The sequence below is a fragment of the Dermacentor albipictus genome, chromosome 1, assembly GCF_038994185.2.
Source record: "Dermacentor albipictus isolate Rhodes 1998 colony chromosome 1, USDA_Dalb.pri_finalv2, whole genome shotgun sequence".
NCBI lineage: Eukaryota > Metazoa > Arthropoda > Arachnida > Ixodida > Ixodidae > Dermacentor > Dermacentor albipictus.
This window is the reverse complement of record NC_091821.1, coordinates 229,116,436-229,130,927: the sequence shown is the minus strand read 5'-3', so window position 1 is coordinate 229,130,927 and position 14,492 is coordinate 229,116,436. Positions and strand designations below refer to the sequence as shown.

Below are 14,492 nucleotides of genomic sequence, written 5' to 3'. Positions count from 1 at the left end.
GTCGCCAAATTGGGCGTCAGTGGCCCGCTTCTTCGTCTATTTCACCGCGCCGGCAGCCAGTGTACAGTACGAGCGTAAGCAAACTCGACCCGACTCATAGGTGTTCTGTGCCGACTCTGCGATGCCGGTACGCCTAGGGACAAACGCATACGACGCGCGCTAAGAAACCCAAGGAGCAAAAGCCCCCAGATTCTCTCTCTCGCGCCCGCTCTTACTCGCGCCACAGAACACCTATGCTCGCGCCTCCCTGCGCATAAACATGGGGCGATCCCTCAAATGAACGTCTCGTACAAGCCACCGGTGATGATCATGAACAGATGGGTAATGCGAGACACAGAAAGGTAAAATAAATTTAGTACAAAAAATTAAGTACAAAAATATAACAAGAAAATTGAAAAATACATTAAAAAAGATGAGATAAGTCGGTGCCGGAGTGTACTTAACCATGATGCATGCCACCTAAGCCACCATGGTAGCCACCATAACCATGGTAAGCCACCGTCAGAGCCTGATAGGTGTTCTGTGGCCTGACTACAGTCAACTAGAAGTTCTAGTTCACCACATAATTCCTGTAAAGTACACTGTACAGGAATGGCACTACCGCACAAGTCGCAGCCAAAGCGTTAAAGTCAATCCAATTGGTCAATCATATACAGCTTACGTAGAGTAATTTACGGTCAATTTGGTTCGTGATATCGACGTTTCGATTCCAATTCTGCGGTAGCTACTCAGTTCTTGAGGAAGCCTTGGTACCTTTTAAATTTTAGCATCATTCTGCGCGATACTTACTCGCATTTTCTTTATTTGATATCGTTGATGCGAAGAAGCAGGGTTGAGGTATTGGGCGGGGCAGTCATGATTTGAAGCGTTCTTAAAAAACATCCTGTTGTTGGTTGTGCTATGGTTGTCCGCAACTGTAAACTACGACGGCTGGTGCTGCTCTGTTCTTTATAATAACTTTCGTCTTCTTATGTAGTGGGTTGACATCTCGCAGAAGTAAATCCGAGTGGTTATGCAAGGTGGGAAAGCACCTTACAGAGAAAGCGGTTAATTATGGACAATAATTTGTACAGGCCGCTTATAGAGCTTCTTTACGAAAAAGTGCACGCGTTCAACTAGCCGTGCGGCCGAAAAAAAAAAAAAAGAAAACCTGGGTGACGCCGTTCATAAAGAAATAATTCAGTTCGCAGACAAGTACTTTATATCGACTTGTTTTATTGCTTTGTTTGCAGTTTTAAGATAGGGCACTCAACACGTTTGACCAGCGTTGGTTCTGTGATGAGCCTGATTGTCGTCGTAGGAAGTTCACGGGGCAGTGATAACATAAAAGTCTATTTCGTTATGCCAAAGCAACAAAAGCATAACTATTGAGTTAAGATGCAGATTCAATAAGTTAATTCATATAACTGCATATATTTTCAAACTATACTGTTGTCCTGAGTTGTTTTTAAAAAGTGTTTATGGTAACCGTTTGCCAATAATTAAAGCAGATGGCAAATCGGGCTAGACTGTTACTTCCATTTTTACAGCTCGGACTTTTTTGTTGGAAACGTGCCCAAATTTCTCATGTCTAAAACTGCGGCAGCAGAATTACACAACATCCAAGCTTTTGTAGTCTTCAAGTAACTTTTTTGAAGGAAAGTCCGAGAAATATTTGCCAGATTGAACAATAGATTCAAATGAATTGATTCTTTTTACTAATAAAGAATGTACTGATTTCACTACATTCAGAGTGCATTCACAGGGCCTGCTGGTGCCATGATGACAGTAGTTCTCTCCACTTTCCCGCTGTACTTGCGCCCAAGGCAACGTTCAGAACAATGCCCCTGTGTATCTTTTAGTGAAATTTAAGGGAACGTTGGGGAGTACATCTCTACATCCACATTTCTATTGTAAAATGTTTTTATTCTTGCCTCCCTGCATTTTGATCTCAAGTGGGTTTGACCTGGTACAAACAGATACACGTTACCATAGGTGCCCTTTAGCTCGCTAAGGAGCATGCTTTGTGGTAGTGGTGGGGTAGTGAAACTTGCTGTGAAATTGGTCTATTACTCAGCCATCTGTGACCATGCAGGGAGCAAGACTTGAAATGTGATGCTGCCACGTGTGTTCTAAATTGCTATCTTGCATGACAAACCTTTGGTCAAAATATTTTTCCTTTGCTATTTCAGAAGTTAATTTACCAGTCAAGCTTGGCTTAACACTCTCCATTAATGTCCCTTTAAAGTGATAACATGCTCTATGTATACATTTAATTTACATCCAAAGTGCTTGGGTGCAGCATAAACTGGGAATTTCTTTTTAATATAATAGACTGTTTGGACCACTTTATGGTAGGGCTTGTAATTTTTGCACTCGTCAACTCTTCAACTGCATTTATTTACTGCATGCTTAGTGATTGCAATGTAGCTGTTTGCCCTCTTGTTGACCTGCTGTATGCAAAAGCATTCTTTTTGATTGACCATACATTAGTTGCAGGGTTCCACCACTCTGCCCCTGCTTTTCTAACTCGTGTAGTAGTGCCTTCTTTTAATGCGAAACATTCTTTGTATCTTATTAGGCACATTGCAGTAGGTAGGTAGGTTCCTGTCTTGCCTCGTTTTCAAGCCTATTCAGTAAGAAAATATGTGCATTGGTGGGATCAAACCAGGGTACCCAAGCACAAAAGCCAGCTGCATTGGTCCACAGGATGGTTGATTCGTCTCTCATGCCAATGCCATCTAGTGCTTTGAGACAATTGGCATGTGCTTCACATACCATAGCAACATGTTGCTAATAAAAGTAAGAGCGTGCTAGTTTCCCCCATATTGTACCACCTTTGGAATTGGTCCAGGTTATAACAGAACAGGATGTTTCCTCACCAGAGTACAATGAATTAGTAGTCATGCCATCGGCATCGTGCTATTGTTGCCTTGCTGCTGTCGCACACAAGCTCACCTTACACAAACATATTGGTCTCTCTGATAACCCTCTGTAGAAACCAAAATGATGCTGGATAGCCAGGTACCTGCAAAATGCTTCACATAACTTTAATTCCCACAGTGTTTGGGATCTGCATAATTTTTTTTCCTTGTTATTGTACAGGTGCCCTGATGAAAGCCTATAAATGGTGCTGAAGCATCTGAGAAGACGCCATTCAGCCTGTTTTAAAAAACTGACATTTATCATCTTTATTTTGATTTACTGTGAGGTAAGCTTTAAATTTGTTAATTGGCATTTTTGTGCTAGCCATATATGTGGCCTGTATCACTTGTGACCGCTGTGGCGGCGTAGTGGCTATGGCATTGCGCTACTAAGCCAAAGGGCGCAGGATCGAATCCCGGCCGTGGTGGCCGCGCCTCGATGGGGTGAAATGCAAGAACACCCATATACTGTGTATTGGGTGCACGCTAAAGAACCCCAGGTGGTCAAAATTAATGCAGAGTCCCTCACTACGTCATGCCTCATAATCATGTTGTGGTTTTGGCACCGAAAACCCCAGGGTTTTTTGTTTCGCTTGTGAATACGGTCACTTCAAAAATGTTTAGAGCAGAAAATTTTTTTAATGTTTGTTTTGTAATCAAACGTTTCGATAATTTTCAAAAATTAGGATTTGCCATGTAAAAAGGTTTACTAGTCTTGTATTGACTTTGGAGAGGCTCTTGACTAAGTGGTATTCAGAATGTACAAAGAAAAAGAGAAGTTTACAATGGTGAAATGTTTATTGTATGAACAATTGTGAGCCACTCACTTTGTTGCTGCCCCTGTTGCGTGCCAGAAATCAATCATGAATTCAGCAAATTGTGTGCACTGTGATAGTTCTTATTGACATATTCAGAGCTTGTATTTCCATGTAAAAGCAGCCTCATAAAGTGCCCTGCACAAAAAAAAGAAAGAAAGAAAGAATGAAATCCTCTGTGTAAAACAACAGAGGATCGCAGAGAGATGGAGACCTTTAATGATCAACCGTGGTAAAACAAGGGATGTTACTGTAGCAAACCTTTCCTCCAGATGACTGGTCTTCGTCAAGGTAGTAAGCGCTTTCCTTGGCTGCGTTAGGTTTACATCGCTCACTCTATCTTCACCCACAGTGGGAAGGATAATAAGCAGAAGGAGAGTAGCCTGCTTACATAAATATATTCTTTTTTGTTTTTGTTAACTCTATTTCCTGAAAGAATCTGCACCCCCCATTCCCTTGCTATCGCAACTATCATGCTATCTGATATAGATGAAATAATTTGTATGCCATTCCTTGAATTGGCACTCAGAGGATCTCATAGTCACAGGGTGTAAGCCTGTTTTGAGAAATGGATTACTAGGCCATTGATTGCCAGCTTCTCTCATTCATTAGCCCGAATAGGGCTGCAACCACTGCTCTATCTGAAAAAAAGGTCGGTGCATGTGAAAGTGTCACAAAAACTGTACAACTAAGGACAATTTTGCATGCACAAGGTTAAAGGAAGGTGGATCATGTCGGGTGGCTGTTCATGAGGAATAAATTAGCCTAACCAAATCTTCGCATCATGGGGGAAAAAAAAGCCTTATGGCTAGTAGCGTTATATAGGCAATGTGCCGCAAGAGGGCACCTACTGTGGTGCCTCAGTGGCTGCTTCATTCTGCTGCTATCATGAGGTTGCACGCTCAATTCACAGCCATTGAGGCCACATTTCAGTGGGGGAGGAATTCAAAAATGTGTACTGGCCTTTGGGTGCATGCTAAAGAACCCAAGGGCATCAAACTGAATAGACTGATCTAGAGCCCTCACCATAGTATCTGTCTTATAGCCGGTGTTTGGGATGTTAAGCACAATCAGTGAATCAAATCAAGCACAACAGTGGTAGTAGAAAGATCCCCGACCTGTAGGGTGACATGCATAGACACACTGGGTGCTATATTAATGAGCAAGTGAGGGCACATGCTACCAGTATGAATTGCTGTCACCGTGCTTCTATTCATGTATTTTAATGTCAATATCTGACCCATGCTTTCTTGAAGCAAAATAGGAAGAAGCTTGTAATTAAATCTTTCTCTGATTTTTTTTATGAGAATGGGGGTGAATGGTGGTAGGGAGGCACATATACATATGAGAATGGTTATTGAGAAAGAATCTTGAGAAAGGCAAATCTTGCTGTGTTTTAGGTGGACGTAGATCAGTGGTCTTGCTCATGTTGGACATGATAAAAATGTTTTTATGAAGGGATGGAAATGAAATGGTTCACCTATGCTGGGATCCTACTTGTCAGGATAAAGTCAATTTTAGCAACCAAGTAACACCATTGCGCACATGCTGAAGTGCGAGTTGGAAATAAAGTACAGCACATGTTAAAGGATTCATTCTAATCTGAAATGCTGATAGTCTGCATGCATGTCATTGCCTACTATGTGAACTGTGTGTACACATCAAGAAATTTGTGTACGTATTTAACCTCATATTAAACAATTGTGAGTGTAGCACCTTTGTTGTGTCTAGCCTTTCTTTGTGGTTGTCCTTTCACACCAACCAACATGTGTTAACAAAATCAAGTAGCCCTACTACAAATTCATTTGAAGTGTAGTGTGGACATGTTCAGTTCACAAGGGAAGTGCTGTGGTGAGTGCACCTGCCTAAACTAATTCATTTTGTTGCATTGCTATGCTATAAAGCGTGAGACTTGCTGTGTGTATATATAGAACTTGAAGGAATTGCAAAATAGTTTTTTTGTTATGTAAAGGTATGTCTGTGTAAAAAAAAAAAATGATGGAGGGGGGGGGGAATAAACTGGATCCGGCTCGGCATGATTCCATGTGGACTTTGGGTTTCAACATGGTTGCCTCCCAGTACTCATTATATCCTCGTGCAACCCTCTGTAGATTATAGTTCACATTGCCTTCAGTCATTTTCAAAATGAACTCAAAAGCGATTCTGTAACGTATTCATCTGAGATATAAGGTTGGAGCTTTGTGAAAATTGCTTCACTGTCTGATGTGCACATTGGAGTTTTAACACACTCTTTGTGGTGTGCGACGTTTGGCAGGAGTGTTTGGTTTCATGACTGCTAGGAGCTATCTAGCTAACCATTAAGCTTCATTACACCAGACTTGTGCCATGAAAGTGGCCTCTGAATTCATCTGAAACAACTCTACATTAGGCTTACATGCACAGTTATGCTGGCCACAACCTCTGTCATGGGGCTGGCCTAAGCGCTCCTGAGAGTCTGTGTTTGAGAAGTGATTACAGTCAATCCAGTGACGCTGGCAGCACCTCTATCACTTATGCAACTGAAGTAATGAAACAAAGTGTTAAATATTTGCAGCACGTTGTGTCATACCATCTGTAGAATGTCCAGGTGGATGGAGTTCGATTAAGAACATGAGGTGCATATGCATTTGCATATTATCTTCAAAAGCAAAATGACATTGCTGTAGAGATGGCAATTTGAAATATGCTTGTTTAGCATCAGTTGTTTCTTGTGCATTTTACAAAGTTGTTCAGAGCTTTTTCTTGGGAGACAGAATTTCCTACCTTACCAGGATATATGCTGATAGCAGTAGATCCTTGTTATAAAACTCTGGATATAGTAAATTTCTGGTTACAGTAAATAAAAGGGCTCGTTGATTTGGCAGCACTATTCGTACTGGTTCTCGAGAGTGTTATGCGTGATGCCACACGAGTTCATGTCATGCAAGTGCAGCAGGGGATGCGCGAATCAAGGAGGAATATGACAATTAAGCTGCGTCATCTGCTGCCAAATATTGAACATATATCATAGACGTGCACAGGAATGTGAAGTACACTTGCTTTTGGTTATCAATTCAGTGCTATATAGTGGTAATTACGATGACAAAAAAGTGTTGCTCTAAATGACTTGTTCATCAGTAAGAGAAGCTGTCCAAATGAAAGAAAGTTAGCATGTTATAATCCTTTACAAACAGCTCCCGATGCAAACTTCCAGGCTTTGACATATATTCAGATCATTCTGCAGCTTCACTGACTGCTTTAATAAAAATCCAAAAAAATCTTCTGTCCCCATGGCACTATCAACACGAGCATTGCTGAAAAAAGAGCTCACATGTTGCCGGCACTTCCAAGCAGTAAGTGCAGGATTGTCGAGAAATTACTGTGCATGACTTGTTTCATCATGGCGTCAAATCAAGGAGTGTGGTGCAGGTGGTGCCTGCTGCGCTGTCAAATCGAGGATGTGAGTTCTGCACTCCCTGAACCAGTGCAGGAAGTGTGGCCAAATTAAGGAAACTTAAATGTGCGGGTCCCAATTTTTTTATGGTACCTATGGTAACAAGACTGTAATACAGTAAACCACAAAACCTAAAAATTTTTGATAGTGAGCATTGGTGTTCTGAGTGACCCTTTTTATGGCCAAAACATGCCCTCTTGCGGTGATCACTGAGCTAAAATCTAAGCTGAATTTGTCGGCAATCTTTGTATTTCCTGCTGCTGCAATATTTCGGTAAAGTACTAACATGAATTACGAAGTCTCATTGTCTTAGCAGAACTTGTCTTGGTAGAGCAGTTTCACCTGGACATATTGTTACTGTCACTTTCCCAGCCAGGGGCTGGCTTTACATAAGCTAACTAAACCTCTGCAATGAATGTGCTAGTGGCACTTGGCCATGGCGTTAACGATAACATGATAACGATATGATGAAACATTTTACTTAACTTCAGTTTTTTGGGAGTTGGGAGGTCAATTGTGTACATAACATTTTTTTATGTGTGAAATTTCACTTGCAATTCATATAACTGAAAACCAAAATGTACAATGCTGGTATGTGTTGCTCTTTCTCAGGTCATTATATACTATGTCGTCATTGGGCAATGCTCTTGGCCTCACTTGAAACAGACAAATGTGGACAGCTTTGCTCAGGATGGAATGGAACCCTTGAAAATGATGCTACTTTCTGACACTCACCTTTTGGGTCCTAAGCGTGGCCATTGGTTAGACAAGTTGCGCAGGTGAGTCATTAAGTGAACTTCAGGTTGTCTTCAAGCATTTTTTTTTTGGCCTGGACCTTGTGTTAGTATTGCAGACCACAGTGGGCGAAATTTTGCATAATCTGCCATCAAAAGCACGCTGCAGGTGCCCATATGGAACACTTTGCAAAAAAAAAAAAAAAATTAGACTGTGCTTGCTGGCCGTGGTGTTAGTGTGTCAGTGCTGTTGTTGTTGCAGACAGGAAAGAGTCACAGAGCGTGCTAAAAGCATGTATTTTTGTTGCTTTTCTGTTTCACAGGGCAGATTTTTATATAGTGTAACCAAGTGCAACCAGTGCTTTCTGCTAGTACTAATCAGTAAGGCTGAAACGTGGGAGGACAACAAAGAAACTAGAGATGCTAAGGGCTGAGCAATGAGTTATAGAATTTGAAATGATAGGGGTGACAGTGGGAGACGGAAGGGCTGTGGTATGAATGAATTAGCAAATGGATGTAGCCCTTACTCTAGTTCAGATTAAGAGGAATAAATGGGGCTGGGCAGGCCATGTCGTGTGTAGAGCAGATAACCAGTGGTATATTAGAATAGCAGGTGAAGGAAACATAGTTGAAGACACCGAGAAATAGGTAGTGTGATAAAATTAGGAAATTTGAATGCACAGGATGGTGTCAGCTGATGCAAGACTTGGGCAATTGGAGGTCACTGAGCCTCAATAATTTGCTGTAAGTCGATCTCCAGCATTGCTGAACAGGCAAGCTTCATCTGCAAACTACAAGCTGGGGGGATATTTCCCAGTAATCTTTGTTCCCAATCCTTCCAAATCTAGCATCATACAACTTGCAAACACACAGTGAGCAACAGTGCAACAACAAATCACTGTTTTTCTGCCCTTGTAGGGAAGGATTATAGTAGCTGTAGCATTGCCATGGATATTATATAAGATGTTCATGCACGCTTCCTCTATTCCGTGCTGTGATAACCTGCCACCAATGTGGTTGAGATGCAGCTGGATTGCCATGACAACATCGTGTTGCTCTACTCTTAGCTTCCATACGCTGCCAAGCCATGGGGAGCAGCATCTGTCAAACTGTTTATGTCAAACTGTTTATGTTAAACTTTCTACAAACACAAGTTAGCAGTCACTTAGTGTTTGTGAATAAATTAAATTGACCGGTGAGTTGAGAAACACATAAGGCTGTTGCAGTCCGTGTCATTGCAACTTGCACAGAAACTGGGCACGTACATGGGACTGTAAACCTTGTTTTGTTGGCTCATGTCGGTTGACTTAGTACCTTTGTTGTCTGATCCCGATGCAAGGTGTAGATTGCAGCTGCGGTAGCCAGCATCATGCACTATGTGCTTTGGCATGAGTGGGTATACAGTGACGAAATAGTGTTTGAATGCATGTGTAGTGAAAAAAAAAGGTGGTTATGCTGAGAACTTACGGTTTTGGAATAACATTTGAAGAGTTTCTCTTGTTACTTATGTTTTAAATACCTCGCGTTTAATTTAACTTTCAAACTTATGTGTATCAGTATGCCTTTCATACCATTTGAATGGAATAAAAAAAAAAACTTTCTGTACTTTCTAAGGGGGTGATGCCGAAGCGAGGATGCACATTACCAAAACCTGGATAGACCCTGCAACATGTGGGATTACAAAGTATTTTCTGCCCCTATCTTGCTGATCACCTTTTATTAAAGTGAAGCTTTCTTTGCCTCTTCCTTTGACTTTCCCACTGCTGCGGCTGCTGCTGCTGTCGGGCACACCGCCTCGAAGTGTGGTTGAGAGCACGTGTATACATGAAAGAAGCATGGCAGAGAGGAAAGGCGACGCGAGAAAGAAACTCGTGTGGACCTTTCCATCACTTCGCATGTTTGCAATACCCTCTGAAGTGCCCTCAGCGTCACCACAGTAGCATCTTGACAGCTGCAATCATCTGTGACCCCCCACTAGATAAAATGGCAGAGAGCAGGGAGGAGATACTATACAAGAGGGGGTGGGGGAGGGGGGGAGGAAGAAGGTGATTTGAGAAGGCAAGGAAACGCTACTGCTATAGACATGACTGCGGTTGCGGGCAAATGAGATAAATTTAAGTTTAAGGCATGATGCGGTACATTTCTGCTATTTCTGAAAAATAAACACCATGTGAATTTGTCAAGCGGGCAACTTACACAGGGCATGCAGAAGCATAGCCGCATTAAAGCGCACCGTAAGGTCTAGGCTACACCAAAGAAGCAATTGCTCATCAAATCAACACTTCTGTGCCCACTGTGGCAGGGTGTCTACCAACCGGGAAAACCGGGAACTCTCAGGGATTTTGAATAGTCTGGAAGTACTCAGGTACAACTCGGGGAATATTTGCTCCTGTCGGGGAAAATTTGCTGTAATTTTATAGAAACGGAACAAAAGTCCCGATAATGCTGGCTTGAGTAACAGAGAGGAATTGTAACAAATCGTCTTTGACGCCATGTCGACGGCTGGAGGAGTTGCCATTGTACCGTCGACGACCGACTTTCCGGACGTTTGATAATTCGGATGGCTTCGCGGCACCACCACGTACCCATAGGGCCAATGTATAAGAACGTCTGACATTTTGGACGCAAGAACCCTTCGCTGTCCGATTGTCCGGACTTCTTGCTGTGACCACAGGTCCGAAACGGCATTAATCAAAGCCACCACCTTCAATTTTAAGTATCTCGCCACCTCGAACCGGCGCTCTCACGCAGATCCGCTGGGTAGCCACCACTGTTGTACAGTGGCTAAAATTGGGAAGTGTGATGAACGCGCCAGCTCGCGCTTGACGCTTTGGAAGGAAACTGCCAGGGGGCGCTGCCACACGCATACACGTCGGTTGCGATGGCAGCTAGCGGCCGCAGCGCAGGGGCCCTGCATGGAATGCGATCATCCGCACGCGCATTCAGGAATGCAATAACAAATAAGAGACCTTCGCAATATATATATGCTTGCTCGTTCATGTCTGTAAATTGCTATAGAGTAACATAGCTCCTTACGGATTAAAAGGTGCCGAGGTAACAACCCGATTAAGTGCGCGTTGATGGTAGAATGCAGCTTGCTTTATCTGATTATCGAACGTAAGGCAAGAAAATTCCCAGTGGTAACACGGAAGCAAACATTTTATTTTCAACAAACTGCTTATGCAAGCAACTCATTTTTTCAAGAGTGGCTCAGAATCCGAAACCATTCTCAGTAATCGATGCTGTTTTGCTGCGTGACACCTGAACTGGTGCTCTTTCATGCGAAGCATATTACTAGAGCTCAACCCAGCTCCTCAGGCGCGGCGGTGTCGCCTTCAATACCACGTGACACCGTGACGTCACGACAGAGGAGAAACGGGGCTCCAACTCGCGCCGTCGCTCGCGGCGTCGCCTTCAAGGCTGACCACGTGACACCGTGACGTCACGACAGAGGAGAAACGGGGCTCCAACTCGTGCCGTTGCTCGCGGCGTCGCGGTGGTATATAAGCAGCTGCGCTTGCCTCTGCTAGACACTCACGAGGTGAGATGCCTCCTGGAGACAGAGCTGCTCGTTGGAATGAGAAGCGAAGGTTGCGGCGTGCTACAGAGACTGTTTCTGGGTGGCTTTGCTACGGCGCAGCGACTACGCGCCCCGCATCGGACGCGGTGAGCGTCAAGCAACGCAGCATTCGGCGCGACAACGAAATGTGCGCCTGAGCAAGCGCCGCACGCCTGAGCCGACGCCGACGACACCGGCTTTTCTGCGACACGAGCTCCTTAATGCTGTTGCGTTAAAATAAAGGCTAGTATGCTTCGCATCCTGGGCTTAACCTTAGCTAAGCCACAGCCATTTTTGTTTTTTTTTTCATGAGAACAAAAACATTTTGTTTAAATAGTTTACAAGCAGTTCAAACAGAACGTTGTCAGCCTCTGCTAAGTGACGCGCCTGAGCATCAGTTGCTTATTTACGGGAAGATGCTCTCTGTTGAGTGCCTTCACGTAGAAGTGCGTATGGGTGACCCCCAAAATTTTTTTAACCTAGTTGGTGATGTTGGGGACATGCTGTGCACAACCTAGCATGGCGTCATTTCTTTGCAGGCAGGAGACAAGCTTATCCAAGCTGCCACTGTACAGCTCGTAACTGAACCACATCAAAAAAGTATATATAGTTTAAAGGGCGTCTACATATGAGAAGAGGTTCTCAGAAGGGTATATGAGGCCCCACAGAACTTGGTGAACATCGCCAGCTGTTCGTTGGCTTCGTGGACGGAAACAAGAAGCTCGTCGAAGCATTCCTCACTCGCAGTCTTCAGGATTGTTTTGCGTGCAACATACCCTGTCATGCAGAAGACAAAGCCGCTAATTGCTCATCTTTCCAGGGTACTCGTGGTCGCAGAGCATTGTGGACTTCTTTATCATGTGAGAAGCTTCTTCTATCTTCCCACTATGGCTTGCATCCTCACTACTGAGGAGAAAGGTCAGATTTCCCCCTTCACAGTTGCCACTGCTGGGAGCTTTGACCAAGTAAAAACTGAGGCAGTTCACGATGAGCAAGAATTGGGCAGACGTGGAATATGGTCGTTGCAACCAGAAAATTGTCTAATGACGCTAAACAATTTCTCCAGTCAGTCTTGGCTGAGCTGGCATGTCGGCAGCTACTTATAGCCAAGCTTCTCACGAAAGTACTTCGTTAGACCAAGCGTGGCCTGAAGAGTGACCCTTAGCCCCTTGGCAGTGTTTGATGAAAGAAATCAAGCTAGTGAAGTTCCCGCATGAGCATCCCATCGGTTTAGGTAGTCTAATAGATGCTTGATGTGCCTTTCATGTGCAGAGTCAGGTTTCAACCCTTCAGATGAAATCCATGCTGTCATTGCTTTTACTAGCTTCCACATCAGCAGAACAAAGGCTTGAGTTGGTGTGGGGTCATCCCAGTGCTCCTTTATTTGCTTCTTGTAGTAAAACAGGTCCCGAAGCACCCGCGGACTGAAAAGGTGCAATGCCAGGTTTACTTTCATCTTTTCAAAGTTGTTAGGGCCAGTGGCGTAGCTAGGTCGTCTGGAACCCGGGGCCCAAAGGTCTTCTGTCACCCTCCCCCCCTGGTGTAGCCGGCGGAAAGAGGGGTGTCTTCAGACGTATATGACACCCCCCCCACCCATTGGCCCCTTGCACCCGGGGCCCACGGCCCCCCGGCCCCCCCTGTTGCTACGCCACTGGTTAGGGCTCACGTAAGCAAGAGTGATCTTCGGCATCACTTTAAGGGTAAGTGGACACTTATCCTCTTTGTGCGCTGCTCTGATGTGCTCAGTATAAACAGAACCTTCAGGTCTTTTGTACCTTGCTTGAAGGAGGCCATTTTGGACACATTTTATAAGGTGCAGAAAACCATAAATGAAGAAGAGGCATCTTCCAATGCCAACAGGATGTGGTGCAGACGGCTTTATGGACGTCGAGGAACCAGAAATCCCAAAAAGGTGCCACATTGAACTGTTCCATGAAGCTCCGTCCGCCATGATATAATCCACCTTCAGCCCAGCCTTTCCTGCGAGCAACATGGCTTCTATTAAGATCTTGCACAAAAGCGCAACCTTCACATTTCCCCTGGAAGTGAAAACTCCAAGTATCTGGTGCCAGGAACCAGTGAAAGGCTGAAACGTGATCAGAGATCACGATCGCAGGGAAGATATTTGTCGTTTTCCAGTGTGAACTTTCCCAAGTCCTCCAGGCCTTCCACTTTCCCTTCTGCGCCAACATTTAAGAACCCTTACAGCTTCATTTCATCCACCATCAGGCCGCCGTTGCATCTGAATTCCTCCATGGATTTTGTTTTTCGTTCAATCCCTGTGATAATAGCAGGCTTGAAGCCAAACCCGTTCTTGTATTTCTACATGTGCACCTTCAAACAGCTTCTGCTTGGGAGGATGAGTATGCCTTCCCGCTGGACATGCTTGTAAAGCCTCGGGCTTTTCATTCGCGTTATTACGCAATTAAGCAACCAGTCTGGATTGTACTACATACCTTTCATTGATTTGCGGTGACCGGCTTGAAAGCATTGCATAACAGAAAGTCTTTGCTTCGGTGAAAGGGCATTTAACCGGCATGCAAGGACGCTCTCTTCAAGTTCTGCACTTTGTCTCTTCAGTTTCTGAATAGTATGAGCATAAAGTGACAGCTTGACTTTCAGCCAGCAAGTGGCTTGTGCGTGCGCTCTTCTATGCTTTGAAATTCCTGCAGCAGAAAGAAACGAGCGCTACTTCCCACAGGTCACAGTGCGTGGCGTTACTGAGGCAGCAGAGCCGGCGCAACTCGCACCGGGCGACGTGGATGGATGGATGGATGGATGGATGGATGGATGTTATGAGCGTCCCCGTTGGAATGGGGCAGTGGGTTGCACCACCAAGCTCTTGCTATTATACTGCCTAATGTCCTACCCAGGTTAAGCAATAGAAAAAGAAAAGAAAAAAAAAACACTATGAACTACCACACCCAAATTTTCTGATTCCTTATTGCGAACTGTGCTTTTGTACGTCTCCGTTTTTTGTCGTTTCCCTACTTTTCTTCCACCAATCCTCCAATCGCCTCTTGCTAATGCCTATTGCGGACATGTTTG

The 14,492-nt window shown here is 44.2% G+C and overlaps 1 protein-coding gene across 4 annotated transcripts in view; it reads left to right on the top strand.

Annotated features, from left to right (window-relative positions):
- Positions 1 to 231: 231 nt before the first annotated feature.
- The window catches only part of PGAP5 (Per1-like protein PGAP5), a 54,876-nt gene continuing 40,615 nt past the window's right edge, over positions 232 to 14,492 (top strand). Inside the window, exons 1-3 of one of the 4 annotated variants that reach the window (XM_070530986.1) lie at positions 232 to 341; positions 3,085 to 3,190; positions 7,764 to 7,930. In XM_070530986.1, the coding sequence (XP_070387087.1) occupies positions 3,107 to 3,190; positions 7,764 to 7,930 (251 nt within the window). In that variant the 5' untranslated portion in view covers positions 232 to 341; positions 3,085 to 3,106. Of the gene's footprint in view, positions 342 to 372; positions 491 to 517; positions 750 to 999; positions 1,020 to 3,084; positions 3,191 to 7,763; positions 7,931 to 14,492 lie in introns of those variants that run through there. The other 3 variants (XM_070530985.1, XM_070530984.1, XM_070530987.1) reach the window with 3 other exon arrangements.